The sequence below is a fragment of the Bos grunniens genome, chromosome 24 (genome assembly GCF_055505025.1).
Source record: "Bos grunniens cultivar Pamir isolate PY7600 chromosome 24, Bosgru_T2T1.0, whole genome shotgun sequence".
NCBI lineage: Eukaryota > Metazoa > Chordata > Mammalia > Artiodactyla > Bovidae > Bos > Bos grunniens.
In genome coordinates, this window is record NC_141188.1 from 62,521,408 (window position 1) to 62,539,175 (window position 17,768).

At 47.3% G+C, this 17,768-nt stretch overlaps 1 protein-coding gene across 2 annotated transcripts in view; it reads left to right on the forward strand.

Annotated features, from left to right (window-relative positions):
• The first annotated feature begins 8,301 nt into the window (after positions 1 to 8,301).
• ZCCHC2 (zinc finger CCHC-type containing 2) overlaps positions 8,302 to 17,768 on the forward strand; it is a 54,464-nt gene continuing 44,997 nt past the window's right edge. For both annotated transcript variants that reach the window (XR_015154173.1, XM_086373713.1), the window contains exon 1: positions 8,302 to 9,631. Coding sequence is in view for 1 of the 2 variants with exons in the window: in XM_086373713.1 (XP_086229839.1) it covers positions 8,684 to 9,631 (948 nt within the window). In the remaining variant the exon portion in view is untranslated. The remainder of the gene's footprint in view (positions 9,632 to 17,768) is intronic.

Consider the following 17,768-nt stretch of genomic DNA (forward strand, 5'->3'; position numbering starts at 1 on the left):
TTATCCAAATTTCAATAGCAACGATGGCATACATCATAAGCTCACTAATCTTACACAAGCACAGTTAGATCTGAGAAAGTGATAATGAATATTTTACAGAAAAAGCTTACTTTTCTATAAAATAAAACTGTTCTTATGCCTTTTTAAATAGTGAGATATGAGACTTATGATGGAAAAAAAGCTTTAAAGTTGTAAATGTTGATGGAACATTTAAAATACAAATTGCATTCAAAAAATTTTTTTGACTTGAGGTTTAAGAGCAAAATAAATATTTTGGAATATTTCAAGTAAGACTATAAAACCAGTGTTCTGATGTACAGATATGCTCTGAGATAAATATGGCAAGGATATTGTTTAATTTAGGTTATATTTGCTTAACTAGTATCCACATAGTTTCATCATAATCAGTTGGAAAATTGCTAAATAAAACAAATATTTTTCTACATTGTAAACAAATTGGTTGGTTTTTAACTGAGTAGTATTGAAATGAACTCTTGAGAGTCCCTTGGACTGCAAGATCAAACCAGTCAATCCAACAGGAAATCAACCCTGAATACCTATTGGAAGGACTGATGCTGAAGCTCCAATGCTTTGAACACGTGAAGAGAAGAGCTGACTCACTGGAAAGGATCCTGATGCGGGAAAGATTGAAGGCAGGAGGAAAAGAGGATGACAGGGAACAAGATGGTTAGATAGCATCACTGATTCAATGGATGAATTGGAGCAAACTCTGAGAGACAGGGAAGGACAGGGGAGCCTGGTGTGTTGCAGTCCAGGGGTCGCAGAGTCAGATGTGACTCTGCAGCTGAACAATAACAACACAAAATGAACTAAAGAAATATATCATTTATTTTAGCAAAATTTAAACTTAATTTTTGTTTCTAAAGTAAATTTTTTAACGTTATATAAAAGGGTAAGAATGGCAGGGTGTTCAAGTCACCATATCTAGGCCAGAATCCAAGAAATTGATGATATTTATTTGCTTAATATTGATAAGATTCAGGGGGAGTGCCCCCTTTAACCAAGCTTACCAGGCGCTGGTAAACCAGACTGTCGCTCTGTTCACTTTAATGCGGGGTACTCCTTTCTTGGCAGTGAGTTCTGTGTCTCCATTTTCCAGGGTATTTTGCTTCCCAGCACTGAATCAATGGGAGACCGAATTGTTAATCAAAATCACCTTGTGAAAGTTGCTTATCAGAATCACAGTGAGAGAACCTCTTGGTCTCAGAGACTTTTTGTAAGGATGGGCGAAAAGCCCAAAGAACTAAGTCTTCTCCGGGACAGAGTCTCTTTCTATTGATGGAAAAGTCATATCTACTGGATACGATTGCTACTGATATTGAAAGTTCTGCACCAGCTTTAACAAATACATGTGCTAAGTACTAAGTCACTTCAGTTGTGTCTGACTCTTTGAGACCCCATGGACTGCAGCCCACCAGGCTCCTCTGTCCATGGGATTCTCTAGGCAAGAACACTGGAGTGGGTTGCCATTTCCTTCCCTAGGGGATCTTCCCAATCCAGGGATTGAACCCTGGTCTCTTCTGTCTCCTGCACTGGCAGGCAGATTCTTTACCACTACTGCCACCCGGGAAGCTCATTTCCCCTATTTTGAGATTATGAGCAGCCCTCTTAAATCATGTTCGAAAGAAGGCAGATGATACCACATAATTAACTAATTAAGATTAATCATAATACACTCCACACCGAAAACCATCCTCCTCCTGCTTCCTCCTGACTCCATGTAGTTCGGTCCAGTGTGATTGCTTTGCACTCTTCTTCAGGAATGTTTGTCTAAAGATGACCTTGCTTGCCTTTGGCTGTGCCCCAGGTTTCCTTCAGAACGCACTGATAGACTGACTCTGAGGACACCTCATGACTCTGCAAGCCATTTTGAGTTGATTCTAACCAGCTTCACTCTCCAATTTTTTGAAAGATCAACATACTGAGGTAACAAATTCAGAAAAACCATTCTCTGTTAAGTTTCTGTGTTCCTTTTACAAATCTTATTATTCTATTTTAGATATAGTTTTAAAGGGACTTTAATGTTTTGTCCCATTGACAAAACCAGTTAATTAGGCAACTTTAAGTGTGCTGAACTCCATTCATAAGTTTAGCAAATTTTTTTGTTTACTCATCCTATGGATGTATATTTGCAATTGCTGTTTTTTTTTTTTTTCAAATAAAGTAGGTGAAATTTTACAATGTTCACCTATATACCCTTCACCTAGATTGGTCTGTTGTTGATATTTTGTCACGTTTGCTTCATTTTTCCATATACAATTTAAAAAAAAATTAAGTTGTAGGTATGATGACATTTCTACCTTCAGTACTTTGGCATGAACCAACTGAAAACATTTTTCTATACAATTACAATGTCATTATCTCACCCCAAAAAGTTAGCATTGATACAGTAACCATATCTAATAAGAAGTCCATATTCAAATTTATCTAATTGTTCCCAGAATGTCTTTTTGAGTTTTTTATTTTTTTAAATCATGATCCCATCATAGATCGTGAATTGCATTTGGTTGTTACGTCTATCTAGTTTTCTTTAGGATACAGCAGTACCTGCCTGGGTTTGCTTTCATGACATTGATATTGTGGGTGATTCAGGCCAGTGTCTTCTGTGAACAGTGAGTGTTAGTCATTCAGTCAAGTTAGACTCTGCAACGCTATAGACTGAAGCCCACCAGGCCCCTCTGTCCATGGAATTCTCCAGCCAAGAAGACTGCAGTGGGTAGCCATTCCCTTCTCCAGGGGGTCTTCCTGACCTAGGGATCGAACCCAGGTCGAACCCCAGTCTTCTGCATTGCAGGCAGATTCTTTACCATCTGAGCCACCAGGGAAGCCTGGTGGTGTCTATAAGGTCCCCCAGTCCAGATTTTGTCTCATTTCCCCATGATTGGATTCAGTGTAGACATTTTGGGAAGAATACCGCAAATAGTGTGTACTTTCCATGACATCCATGCCACGAGGAGCGATGTTGGGCGGTCTCGTTATTGGTGATGCTGATCGTGACCACGAGGTCAAGGTGGCAGCCATCAGACCTTCAGTGGAAAAGTACCGTTCTTCCCTTTTAATTAAGTAAGGTGTTATTTTGAGGACTTGCGAATGTTTTGCTTCCTAACAACTTTGCACCTAGTGGTGCAAATACCTGGATCAGTTATTGCTTTCGGTGGTTGCAAAACAATACTGTCCATCTAGGGCTTCCCTGGTGGCTCAATAGTAAAGAACCCATCTGCCAATGCAGGAGACGTGAATTCAATCCCTGGATCAGGAAGATCCCCTGGAGAATGAAATGGCAACCCACTCCAGTATTCTTGCCTGGGAAATCCCATGTTCAGAGGAGCTTTGTGGGCTCACCAATAATATGATGTCACCCTATAAGAAGTCATAAATTCAGCAAATTCTATTCTAGAGAAAACTGTGGGAGCAGAGGTTATTTTTCTATCTAGCAAGTCAACCTTCCAGGAATTCAGTTCTACCTTTCCACAGGTCCCTTGAAGGCAGTGTTCTGTTTTTTCTTTTTTGGTGGGGTTGGGAGAGGGACTTCCCTCATAGCTCAGTTGGTAAAGAATCCGCCTGCAACGCAGGAGACCCCAGTTCGATTCCTGGGCCATGAAGATCCACTGGAGAAGGGATAGGCTACCCACTCCAGTATGCTTAGGCTTCCCTTGTGGCTCAGCTGGTGAAGAATCTGCCTGTAATGTGAGAGACCTGGGTTTGATCCCTGGGTTGGGAAGATCCCCTGGAGAAGGGAAAAGCTACCCACTCCAGTATTCTGGCCTGGACAATCCCATGGACTATAGTCCATGGGATCAGAAAGAGCTGGACACAACTGAGTGACTCTCACTTGACTTCACTGGGGGAGGGACAGCCCTTGCCTTTTTGAGTGATTGGGCAAAGGGTCTATTTGCCAAGTTACCAAAGAACCACATGAGTGCCTCAGGTCATCCAGTTCCTTAATTTCTAACACAAATCAGCAGCCTGAGGATTTTCCAAACCAAGCCACTTTAAAATAAAATTTATGTCTGGACAGGCCCCAAAGATGGTTGGATTTCAGGGTTTCTTCAAAAGTTTTGATGTACAAGTGGGAGAACTTAGGCCACCTGGTCAATCTAAGGTCCTAAGAAGCTGACAAGTGGAACCGTAACTCCAGGGAGACTCCGAATTCTACCCAATGCTGGTCTTCGAGAAAAGGTATCATACACCCTGTGTTGGGCATGGACTTCCAGCTGTCACAGCATCAACACTGAGGATTTCTTTTTATCTCAAATCTGTCATATTGGGTATTTTTTATAAACCTTACCAAAAGCTTATCCTTTTAAATATGCACTAATTTTTTCCCTTAAGTCAAATGTCAATGATTTACCCGTGTTGCTTGCAAGACCTATAGACCAGCTTAACTGTCATCTCTAAAGACAATTTAATATTTAATCTCTTAAATGCGTGATGTAACAAAAGGAAAACATGTAGCCTAACTAAACAGAAGTTTGTTTTTGAGGTGCCTTAAAGCCTTGACAACTTATGTGATCAGAAGAACAGATTGTGAGTGTACTGACGTGGGACGCATGTAGGGTGGCTTCCCCAGCACCCATGTTTCCTTCTTTCCAACAGCCCTAGGCTTCTTTCGGGTGATCCGCATGGTTCTGAAGAAGCTGCCTCCACTTCTCTGGTTCCACGACTGATCAGGAACAGACATGTAACCTCAGCCAGTTCAGTTAGAAGAACTCTCAGGACGAGCCTGGCAATGTTGGAACGCCAATGTTTTCTCTTCCTTGCTAGAGATGAAAGGGGTTCAGGTGACCCCAGGAGCTGGGAGTGGTTACTTTTGGTTCCTGGAGCATTATCCATTCATTGTTTGCTCAACAAACATTTAGTAACCACCACTGAGTGCCAGATGTGAAAATAGAAAACTGAATACGACATGGCCACTGACGTTACGGTGCTTATACTGTAGGGGAGGAGACGGGAAGGCATAAAGGGTGGGGGGCAAAGCAGCCAGAATTCACAAAAACAGAGAGCACAGATTCCTGGTATGGATCCACTTAGCTGTCACAGGATGCCACCTGAGGTATCCCCAGATGGCAGAAGTGGCTGTATCTGGGCATTCTGTATGTGGGGTTGATACCTTTTCAGTCTGCCTTGAACCATCCAGTTAACTGTGGTTTTAGTGAAATTTCTTGCAGTAACCCAATTGCAAAAGCATTGCAAAGTTTCCTCAATCTTCAACCACTGGCTGGTGTCTTAATCCAAAGTATAACCTTAACTAGAAACCAGTTTTCTGGGTACATATAAATATTTGGACAATAATGTCAGTAACGTCATATTTCATTATTAATGACGCAAATAAATCAGAGTATTTTTTTATTTTTTGGCCGAGCAGTGGCATGTGGGCTCTTAGTTCCCCAAACAGGGATTGAACCCATGCCTGCTACTCATTGTCTTAACCACTGGACCACCACAGAAGTCCCAAAACAAAGAAACAAAGTATATTAAATATTCATTAAATATCATCTAGGAACAAGACACAATAGCACTTTATGTCCTTAAAGATGTCTTTTATAGGATATATTCCTCTGAAAGATCTGGATACAAACACGTAACCACTATTACCACAGTAATATTATTTGGCCCATCTAAATGATTATATAGGGAATATATATATAAATATATATTTGAGAGGTATTGGGCGCAAGAGGAGAAGGGGATGACAGAGGATGAGATGGCTGGATGGCATCACCGACTTGATGGCCGTGAGTCTGAGTGAACTCCGGGAGTTGGTGATGGACAGGGAGGCCTGTCGTGCTGCAATTCATGGGGTCGCAAAGAGTCAGACACGACTGAGGGACTGAACTGAACTGAACTGATAAAATATATATATAATTAAATATAAAACACTAGAGAATCTAGAACAAGTGTTCCCAATAGGTAGGCCCTGGTGGGAGGAATACCTTCCCGGGATGTCATATTAGAATTATCTGGATAGTTTTTTTTTTCCCCAATAAATGCACCTACACCTCATCCTGGGATTTACATCTGGGCTCCTCCCTGTTGTAATACATCACTCTATTTTTTTTTACAAACTACTTCATTATTTTTTAAAACTTTATTTTTGGCTGCGCTGGGTCTTCGTTGCTGTGCCTGAGCTTTCTCTAGTTGCACCAGCAGGAGTTACGCTGTAGTTGCGCTACGTGGGCTTCTCATTGTCGGGGAGGGCTGCTTCTCTTGCTGCAGAGCATGGGCTAAGTGCATGGGCTCAGCAGTTTAGACTGGACGGCTTAGTTGCTGCGCCCCATATGTGGAGTCTTCCCAGACCAGGGGTTGAATCTGTGTCCCCTGCATTGACAGGTGGATTCTTAACCACTGGACCCCCAGGGAAGTCCCTAGTACATCACTCTTCACTGAAGATGTATTCTCACTACAGGGTGGGAAAAAAACACTGTAGCTGGCTCTAATGAGCGGCGGCATGGAGAGAGCTCTGCAACAATGTACTGGGGCGTAAGTAGCAAACCGTCCAGCCAATGGATGATAACCAGAAGCATTAAAGCACAGTGCATGTTGTTGCATTTTCTAATATGGGCCAAAGATAGAAGAACAAAAGTAATCATTACTGATTATAAATCTGAACTCAGACCCAAATTTATGGATCAAGTATTACGGAGAGTTCATACCAAATGGCTTCTTGTTGCCAAGGAAAATGTAAAGACCATATGCCTGGATCACATGTAAAAATCATCTCCAAGGATCTAGACAGGTGACTCACTATGGACCTGTGAATATCTAGCAAGGTTATTATTGGTTGCCTGAAGTATGTCACCCTAAGCTTCACAAATGATAAGACAGAAAATTCCAAGACACTTGAAGTTGACAGCAAAGGGGCAAGGATTGTAATAAATGTTCCTGCAAAGTTTTCTCCTCATCATGATTTTAGACGACACCTAAAGAACACAAGGAAATAGCAAAGTACAGGAAGAATGGCTTTTATATATTTGACATCTTCTCAAGTGTGTTGACAACTGAGCGACTTCACTTTCATGCATTGGAGAAGGAAATGGCAACCTACTCCAGTGTTCTTGCCTGGAGAATACCAGGGACAAGGGAGCCTGGTGGGCTACCGTCTATGGGGTCGCACAGAGTCGGACACGACTGAAGCGACTTAGCAGCAGTAGCAGCAAGTGTGTTGAAAACAACTGTCTCCCCATTTTATCGCTGAAGCTGATTCAGGCTTAAGTGCAACCTTTTATTGAATTATAAATTAGCTTCTTAGGGCATAAAATTGTAAAGAGGGCTCAGCATATGCTCTACCAACAGATGTTCAAATATTTTCAGGAAGAGATTCGGAAAAAGTGACTCTTTTTTTTTTTTTTTTTACATCCTGCCATTACACAGCTGTAGTAGGACTTCCTAATTTAAAACCTGAAGGGTTTTTTAGTCCCACCTTTTAAAAATTAACCCTCAAAAGATCCAGCTGGGTGTTATATTATAGACTATTTTTTTTAAAGCAACAGTGAGAGCAAGAAAGATCTTCCAACCTTAAAAACGTAACAAAAACTTAAAAAAAAAAAAAGTCAGTTCCTCAAGTCACAGAGAATTTTCAGGGGCACAGGAATTCAAAATGCTAGCGTCAGGCACAGAAACGTCATGTAGCTAATAGGACAGGCCCCCGAAGATGGTGGCTCCACGGGGCTTTGGTAACTGTCGCGGCAATAATTCCCAAAGACCGTTACAGAACGTTGGGCCCGGGGCCGCGGTGCTGCCCGGGTCGGGAGGGCCCTGAGCCCAGGGCCGCCCTCCGCGTGGGCGCCCGCCCGCGGAGCAGACCGGACACGGGGCGGCAGAGCCGCGGCGGCAGGGCCCGCGCACTGACCTCCTGACACCCGCGGAGGTCGGGCCGGCGCGCCCCCTCCAGAGGGAGCCCGGCTCCGGGAAGCGTCCCGCGCGGCCGCGACGGGAGCCGAACGGCGCCAGGGGCGGCGGCCCGCCCGGGGCGGCGGCACTGCGTCGGGAATCAGAAGCCGCGCCGGAGGCCGGAGAAGGTGCGGCCCCCTAACGGGCCCCGCGCCGTGGGCCGCGCGCGACTCTCGCACGCGGGCCGCCCCCGACCCCGGGTCACCGCCAGACGCCGGGACCGCGCGGGAGCCGCTGGCAGGGAAGGCGGCCGCAGGGCGGTTGGGCGTGGCCTCCCGGAGGGGGCGTGCCTTGGGGGCGGGGAGACTCGCGCAACCAGCCGTTCGGGCTGCTGATTGGCTGAAGCGCCTGCGCGGAGCCCGCAAGCGTCTCCGCCCGCCCGGCCGCTCCTCCTCTTGTCGCCGCCGCCCGGTCCGCATCGGCTCGCGAGGGGACAGCTCAGGCGCCGCCGGCCCGGCCCAGCGCGGACGACCAGAGAGAGGGAGGCGGACGGAGGACACGCTCGCTAGCTTGCTCCCGACCGCGCCCGGGCTCCCAGAGGCTGTGTGGAGCCCAGGGGGGAGGAGCCGCCGCGAGCAGCCCCGCCCCCGGCCGGGGAAGACACCGCCCGCGGCCGCCCGCGCCGGCCGAGACCCGCCCCCGGCCCGGCCCGGCCCCGGCGGCATGGAGGGGCCCTGCTCCTGACGGCTGCCCGCCGCTGCCGCGGCCCCCGCCCCGCCCCCGGCCCCGCCCTCCTGCCCCCGCTCGCATGTCCGCGCCGCTGTAGCCGAGGATGCTGAGGATGAAGCTGCCGCTGAAACCGACGCACCCCGCGGAGCCGCCGCCCGAGGCTGAGGAGCCAGAGGCAGACGCGCGGCCGGGCGCGAAGGCGCCTCCGCGCCGCCGCCGCGACTGCCGCCCCCCGCCGCCGCCGCCGCCGCCTTCGGGCGCGCCGCGGGGCCCCCCGCTGCCGCCGCCGCCGCCGCCGTCTCGGGGGCTCGGGCCGCCTGTTGCTGGCGGGGCGGCGGCGGGGGTGGGCATGCCGGGCGGCGGCGCGGGGCCCGCGGCGGCGGCGCTGCGCGAGCAGGAGCGGGTGTACGAGTGGTTCGGGATGGTGCTGGGCTCAGCGCAGCGTCTGGAGTTTATGTGCGGGCTGCTGGACCTGTGTAACCCGCTGGAGCTGCGCTTCCTCGGCTCGTGCTTGGAGGACCTGGCGCGCAAGGACTACCACTACCTGCGCGACTCGGAGGCCAAGGCCAACGGCCTCTCGGACCCGGGCCCGCTGGCCGACTTCCGAGAGCCCGCCGTGCGCTCGCGCCTGATCGTTTACCTGGCGCTGCTGGGCTCGGAGAACCGCGAGGCCGCCGGCCGCCTGCACCGCCTCCTGCCCCAGGTGGACGCGGTGCTCCGGAGCCTGCGCGCGGCCCGGGGCGAGGGCTCGCGGGGAAGCGCGGAGGACCAGCGCGGTGAGGAGGACGGCGGCGGCGAGGAGGAGGACGCCGAGAAAGACGGCTCCGGCCCGGAAGGCGGCGGCGCCGCGCCCCGGCCGGGCGGCGGGCTGGGGCTCAGGGCCCAGGAGGAACTGCTGCTGCTCTTCACCATGGCCTCGCTGCACCCGGCCTTCTCCTTCCACCAGCGCGTCACCCTGAGGGAGCACCTGGAGAGGCTCCGCGCCGCGCTCCGCGGGGGCCCCGAGGACGTAGAGGCGGCGCCGAGCCACTTGGCCGGCGCCCGGGCCCAGGTAAGGCTCGCCGGCCTCCCGACACCCGCGCGGCGGTCCCCGCGGCCTCCGCGCCCGGCTCCCGGACGCCCCCCTGCCGGGCCGACCCTGACTCCGGCCCCCGACTCATGTGCGTTCGGCCGGGCCGCTCAGCCCCACTCCCCTCACACACACACACACACACACACACATACACACACACACACACACACACACACGAGCACCCGCCATAACAGAATGCTCTGGAAGTCTCGTCCCGCCGGGGTTGCCCCGGAAGCCCGGTCTCAGCCCGGCCCTCGGACGCGGGCTCCCGGGACCTTTCGGCCCCGACACCTCCGTCGGGGCTGCGGAGCCCGGGCCGGCCGCCGCCCCGCCGCCTGGTGCTCCGCCCGCGCGTCCCGAGGCCCAGCTCGCCCCCCGGGGGAGGCGGCCCCAGACGCGCTCCCGGCGCGCTCCGCGGTGGCTTGAGGTAAAGCGGGTCGTTGGCTCTTTTGGCTCCTGCTCAGAGAACTTGAGGTTCTCAGAAAAAGAGTCAGAGGTGCGAAATGACTGAAATCAGTTAGGTCGTCGGCCAGGTTGTCTGGGCAGGGAAACGTCCCCTCGGGCGGTTCTGGTGCCCTTTACCCCCGGCTAGTCCGGCTTCTAACGGGTTTGAGTCGTGTCTACACGTTTGGGTCCGGGGATGTTTGTGGGGCCTTTACTGAAAGCATAAATGGTTTCCAAAAAGTTACTGAACGCCAAAATGTAGTAGATGAGACAAAGTAAGTCCCTTGTCGCAAACATGAAAGAAAATTTTATAAGGCCACGAAAGCAATTTAATAGTCTAGGCCCAGTATAAAGCCCTTGAGTGTGACAATTTAATGGGGCAAATAGCTTTCATTTAAAGACTGTACAGTAAGTTTATTTTCGTGGTTCACGATTATTTAAAAAGTATTTATTTGGATGCCATGTTTTCCAGTTTAGGAGATCTCCAGGATGATATATTGGAAAGCGAGATTTTTTTCATTCCTTGCTTGAAAGTTCTTTCAGCTTATATATCTGCTGTCATTCAGACTAAAACTGGGCATTCTATCTCTGCAATGGCTGTGTGGACTCAATACCCATAGAATCAAAGGAATCTGGGACCTGGAAAGGATTTAGTGATAATCTAGGCTGAGCCCCTCCTTTTAAAAAGGAGGCTTCAGTGAAGTGACTAACCCACTTTAGGACAAACTGTATCAAACTGGGACGTAGTAATACTAGTACCCAGAATTTTGGCGAGCATGAAATATTCCGTGTCTATTTACATAGCATGCAACTGTGTATACTGCACTCTTCAGCCTACTAATTCCAAAAAAATCCTATGTGCCCATCAGGTTTAAAGAAGCAAGCCTGAACTCCAAAGCAGTACTTATATATCCTACCCCCAAAAATTCCTGTATATATTGTAAAGATAACTTTAGCGTGTAGATACAATGAAAATGTCTCATAGTGGAGCAGTTTATATTATTCCTTTCTTATCATTCCAACAAGGGTAACCGACTAATGGTTTTAACTGCAGTGATGCTTTTCCCCCTTTAAATTTTGCTTATAATGCGAGTGTTCTAAGGGGACGAGATAAGGGGAGAGATGCGTTCAGAGCACAGCAGTGACATTTTTATGTTGACCGCGGCGTGTGGCCTTTTCTGGCCACCAGTGAGTGCCGGAAAGAGTGGACAGTGAGGCTGGGCATGCTGCCGCGAGTTTGAGCGCATCGTTACTTCTCAGACGGTGCCTGTGTCGTGGCCGTCCGTGGGAGCGGGGGTCGATCACGGGCACACGCCTACAGGTGACACCGAACGCCATTTGTGGACGTCGGTGGCCGGGTGAGCGTTTCCTCTCCCGTGGTTGAGGGTTGCCGTGACAGATCACCCCGTCTTACTCGGCTGCTGCTGCCCCACACTTCGCTTGTCAGCGGGACTCCGAGCCCCTCAGCCGTGGCCGCTTCTGGCCCGGAGGACGTGCCCGTGGGTCTTCCTGCTGCCAGGCTGCCCCGAGAGGCGGCTCACGGGGGGGTCTCTACACTTCAGCCCCACCGCTCGCGGTCTTGGCCGCGGTTGCCTGGGGAGGGAGGGCCCACCCCGGAGTCCGCAGCGAGGCGCCGGGGCTCGCGCCCGAGGGCCGCGCGGGCACGCGCCGCCGAGGACCGGCGGGGGCGGGGGTGGGGTGTCCGCGGGGCCCCGCCCCTCCCCCGCCCTGCAAGATGGCGGCCGGGCGCCGCCCACGTGACCGGCGCTGGCCCCGCCCCCGGAGGTGCGCTGCGCCGCCTTGCGGGGGCGCTGGGGGTTCCCTTTGGCGTCAGTTGGGCGAGGTGGGGACGGGGGTCGGCTAAGAGCGGTGGGGAGGATTTGCTCTGGGACTGGCAGAGGCGGGTATCCTGGCAGCTTTTGCCCGGAAGTAACCTTTTAGGCCTATCGTTGTAACTTTTTAATTGCCCAGTAATACTATTTCTCTACTTACTCAAATGTCATCCATACTATCAATAAATGGATGAAGTAGAACTAATTTTCTTTTAACTTTCTCTTAGAGCATACTAGCCCAGAATAGTGTTCCTGGCTCTTTCAGGATTTGTATCCAATTCATAATATGCTGCAGTTTCTCGTTAAAAATTTTAAAACTAAGGACATTTACCGGTAGAACTTGTATTGCAGTGCGAATTTTAATTCTAGCCGTATGCTATCAAGCTGACCCAGGCTCAGCAACTGCTGGTTTAGTGGCATAAGGCAGTCACGATGTCAGTAAAAGTGGCAAGTTCACAAATACTACTAGAGCTTACTACTAAGTAGGTCATTTTAGAATAATAGAGATTTAACAAGTATATTTTTATTTTTAAATGAAGCATTTCTAGAGTTTTGCTACATGATTTGGACGTTTTCAGAGTAAATGTTACATAGGATTATAACTTAAATGTTGGCCTTGCTTTTAGGAGACTTATGGGTGAAGTTCATGTTCATCATAGCTGCAGTGAATTGCCAATCACTGGCATAAAATTCAACAACTAGCCCAGTTGCAGTAGTGAAAATTACTCACAAAAATGTCCTAGGAAATTTGTGTGATTGATGCGTGTCATTGTTAATGAAATGAAGTACTGCATGTATAGCATAGCTGAAAAAAACTGGTATTAAAATGGGCCCTTTACTATTAGGAACACAAGGTATAAATGATGTGTTAGCAATAGCAGCAAAAAATGAATGTGTTTTTAAATTACATACTTAATGATTAAGTTTTTGTTTTTTGGCTGTGCTGGATTTTCCTTGAGGCACAGGCTTTCTGTGGTAGCAGTGAGCAGGGGCTGCTCTAGTTGTGGTGCATGGGCTTCTCATTGTGGCAGCTCTCTTGTGGCAGAGCAAACGCTCTGGGCTCGAGGGCTCAGTAGTTGTGGCACACAGGCTTAGTTGCTCCACTGAATGTGGGATCTTCCCGGATCACGGATGGAGCCCATGTCCCCTGAATTGGCAGTCAGATATTACCAGGGAAGTCCATGATCGAGTGTTTTTAAAAGATACTAGTCTTGTTACTGTTTCATTGAAAAGATGAAAGACAGCCCCTATCTTTGTTTCCTGTCTTTGCATACTTACTAAAGACCCTCTGTTTATGAAAATGGATCCTCTAGTTCTGGAGGTTTAGCCCCCAGTTAGTGACACAAAGATGAAAAGAGCTAAAATTACCATGAAAGAGGAGAGTGAAAAAGTTGGCTTAAAGCGCAACATTCAGAAAACTAAGATCATGGCATCTGGTCCCATCACTTCATGGGAAATGGATGGAGAAACAGTGTCAGACTTTATTTTTTTGGGCTCCAAAATCACTGCAGGTGGTGATTGTGGCCATTAAATTAAAAGACGCTTACTCCTTGGAAGGAAAGTTACGACCAACCTAGATACCATATTAAAAAGCACAGACGTTACTTTGCCAACAAAGGTCTGTCTGGTCAAGGCTATGGTTTTCTGGCTGTCATGTATGGATGCGAGAGTTGGACTGTGAAGAAAGCTGAGCGTCAAAGAATTGATACTTTTAAACTGTGGTGTTGGAGAAGACTCTTGAGAGTCCCTTGGACTGCAAGGAGTCCTGGGTGTTCTTTGGAAGGACTGATGCTGAAGCTGAAACTCCAATACTTTGGCCACCTCATGCGAAGAGTTGACTCATTGGAAAAGACTCTGATGCTGGGAGGGATTGGAGGCAGGAGGAGAAGGGGACGACAGAGGATGAGATGGCTGGATGGCATCACCGAATCGATGGACATGAGTTTGAGTGAACTCCGAGAGTTGGTGATGGACAGGGAGGCCTGGCGTGCTGCAATTCATGGGGTCGCAAAGAGTCGGACACGACTGAGCGGCTGAACTGAATAGTTGTTAGTGGTTAATGTTGTTGGTATGGCCTTGTTTCTCTGGAGATTGTTTTCAGTATCCTCAAAAGTTAATTGTTTGGCAAATAGTGCTAATATTTGAATTAAAGATAGAAACTGAACATTTATGTTATTAGTAGTATAGCAAATAGCTTTTAGTGTTGTTTGAACTCAGACACAAAAATGTGACTATGTGTCCTTTAAAAAAAGATCAGTGAAGATACTTAAAAGGAAAACTTGGCAAAATTGTTACTTTTTCATAGCATAGGTTAATTAGATATATTGTACTTGACAAAACAAGTACCTCAACTAATTTTAATAATACAGATAACATACTGGTAGTGTTAGGACATAAAAAAGAAAACTCTTTTGGAAAGAGTGCTTTTTTGGAAATAAGTGCTCCTGTCCTGGATAACGGATGTGTCTGTGGCAGTCAGAATCCTAGTGAGAGCTCTGAACTGAAATGAGACCGGGGAGGTTCGTGTCCAAATGTCAGCTGTTGTTGGATTAGGCCCTAAAAAGATGCTTTCCAAAAATGACATTTGAAAAGAACAACTCCACTGCTCACAGTAATAAAACCTTTATTTAATTTGTTGTCCACTGCTGGGAGCTCTTACAATGACTTGGGTCCCTGAGCAGTGGGCACTGTCTGAGAAGGCTTTTTTCACTCCTATTGGAGGGATAATAATAGTACTTAAGTTAGATTGCAAGGTTTAAATGAATGAGTACTTGTGGAATGATGTCTAGTACATGATTTTCAATAAGTGTTAGCAATTATTAATGAAAGTTAAACTTTCTTGGAAGGTGCTGAAGAGAAGTGAGTGTAGCATCTACAAACTGAGAGTAGGGAGTAGAGCTAGTCATGACTTTTACAGGAAATTTTAGGTTGTTTTGGCTGCATCGAGGAATAAAAGCAGTTCGGCTATTAAATGCCTTCTGGGAGAGGCTTTTAGATCACAGTTCAGCAGTAATTATTTTCATAGCAAATGGCAGCTATTGGGTATCCACCCCCAGTTACTTAATTTTTCTCAGCGGTGGTTTTCTGAGTCAAGAAGAATTCAGGAAAATCTCACTCACACTGTAAGTTAATATACCATTAGTTCAGTTCAGTCGCTCAGTCGTGTCCGACTCTTTGCGACCCCATGAATTGCAGCACGCCAGGCCTCCCTGTCCATCACCAACTCCCAGAGTTCACTCAAACTCATGTCCATCGATTCGGTGATGCCATCCAGCCATCTCATCCTCTGTCGTCCCCTTCTCCTCCTGCCCCTAATCCCTCCCAGCATCAGAGTCTTTTCCAATGAATCAACTCTTCGCATGAGGTGGCCAAAGTATTGGAGTTTCAGCTTCAACATCACTCCTTACAATGAACACCCAGGACTGATTTCCTTTAGGATGGACTGGTTGGCTCTCCTTGCAGTCCAAGGGACTCTCAAGAGTCTTCTCCAACACCACAGTTCAAAAGCATCAATTCTTCGGTGCTCAGCTTTCTTTATAGTCCAACTCTCACATGCATACATGACTACTGGAAAAACCATAGGCTTGACTAGACGGACCTTTGTTGGCAAAGCAATATCTAAGCTTTTCAATATACTATCTAGGTTGGTCATAACTTTCCTTCCAAGGAGTAAGCGTCTTTTAATTTCATGGCTGCAGTCACCATCTGCAGTGATTTTGGAACCCCCCAAAATAAAATCTGACACTGTTTCCACTGTTTCCCCATCTATTTCCCATGAAGTGATGGGACCAGATGCCATGATCTTCATTTTCTGAATGTTGAGCTTTAAGCCAACTTTTTCACTCTCCTCTTTCACTTTCATCAACAGACTTTTTAGTTCCTCTTCAATTTCTGCCATAAGAACTCTGCAAATTAGCTAATGTAATATATATTTATAAATTGACCTTTTGTCAATTTTTGTGGGGTTTTTTTTTTGTGTGTGTGTGGGGGGGATGGGGCAGGAATTGTGGTGTTCACTTCAGTTGCTCAGTTGTGTCCAAGTCTTTGTGACCCCATGGACTGCAGCACGCCAGGCCTCCCTGTCCATCACCAACTTCCAAAGTTTGCTCAAACTCATGTCCATCAATTTGGTGATGCTGTCCAACCATCTCATCCTCTTTCATCCCCTTCTTCTCCTGCCTTCAATCTTCCCCAGCATCAGGGTCTTTTCCAATGAGTCAGTTCTTCACATCAGGTGGCCAAAGTATTGGAGATTCAGCATCACTGCTTCCAATGAATATTCAGGACTGATTTCCTTTAGGATGGACTGGTTTGATCTCCTTGCTGTGCAAGGGACTCTCAATAGTCTTCTCCAACACCACAGTTCAAAAACATTAATTCTTTGGCACTCAGTTTTCTTTATGGTCCAGCTCTCACATCCATACGTGAATACTGGGAAAACCATCACTTTGATTAGACTTTGTTGGCAAAGTAATGTCTCTGCTTTTTAATATGCTGTCTAGGTTGGTCATAGCTTTTCTTCCAAGGAGCAAGCATCTTTGAATTTCATGGCTGAGCCTCAGTCTTATCTGTGAAATGGGAACAACAACATCTCTTTAAGGTTGTGGTGTTTGCATTAGGGAGACAAAATGATTCAAATTGTCTTGAGCACAAATTCTTTGAGAATGATATTCAGTGCCTTTTCTTTTCCACTAAGATGCAGCCATTCAGATTGCTACATAAATTGTTTTCAGGAATAGGTTTTCTTTTTTTTTCCTTAATAAAAAGTCTATATGGTATAGTATAGAAAACACTATGCTGCTGCTGCTGCTAAGTCACTTCAGTCGTGTCCAACTCTGTGCGACCCCATAGACAGCAGCCATCCCTGGGATTCTCCAAGGCAAGAACACTGGAGTGGGTTGCCATTTCCTTCTCCAGTGCATAAAAGTGAAAAGTGAAAGTGAAGTCACTCAGTCGTGTGCGACTGTTAGCAACCTCATGGACTGCAGCGTACCAGGCTCCTCCGTCCCTGGGATTTTCCAGGCAAGAGTACTGGAGTGGGGTGCCATTGCTTTCTCTGAGAAAATACTATAGACTATAGTAATATAGAAAATATTCTCTATTACCATATCTCTAAATTGGTGTTCCAAGAAGGTAATTAATTAAGCTGGTGGGTGAGATACATTTCAGACAACTTTGTTAGTTCTTATGTTGTTAAGATCTGATAAGCTACAGATAAGCCCAAAGGAAGCATTTCTCTGGGTCACAGATGATTAAAATATGTATTTTCCCCGTATTGGATTTGGGGATGGGAATGGAGAAAATACATAGTTTCAATTTGGGTTATCATGAACTCCCTTGCAAATGTAATCTACTTAAATTTTTTTCACATTTAGTTAGGGTAATGTAAAGGGCTCAGATGGTAAAGAATCCTCCTGCTATGTGAGACTTGGGTTCCATCCCTGGGTTAGGAAGATGCCCTGGGGAAGGGAATGGCTACCAACTCCAGTATTCTTTCCTGGAGAATTCTGTGGACAGAGGAGCCTGATGGGCTACAGTCCATAGGGTTGTGAAGAGTCTGACAGGACTGAGTGATTAACTCTTCAAAGATATTTTGCAGTTCTTTTAAGTTATATAATTTTTTCATTTATTTCAGGGTACAGACTGGAATCCATAAATAATTTAACTTTTTTATACTTTTTTAAAGAAGCTATACATTGGCTGGTTTTTAAAACTATTTAATATTTTTGATCTTCCTGAGTAATAAGTAGCTTAATTTTTTTTTTTTTTAACAAAAGCAAATAAAGCCTGCACTACCCTCAAAGCAGACTGAGCTTCACTTTGATCAACTCTCTCTTCCA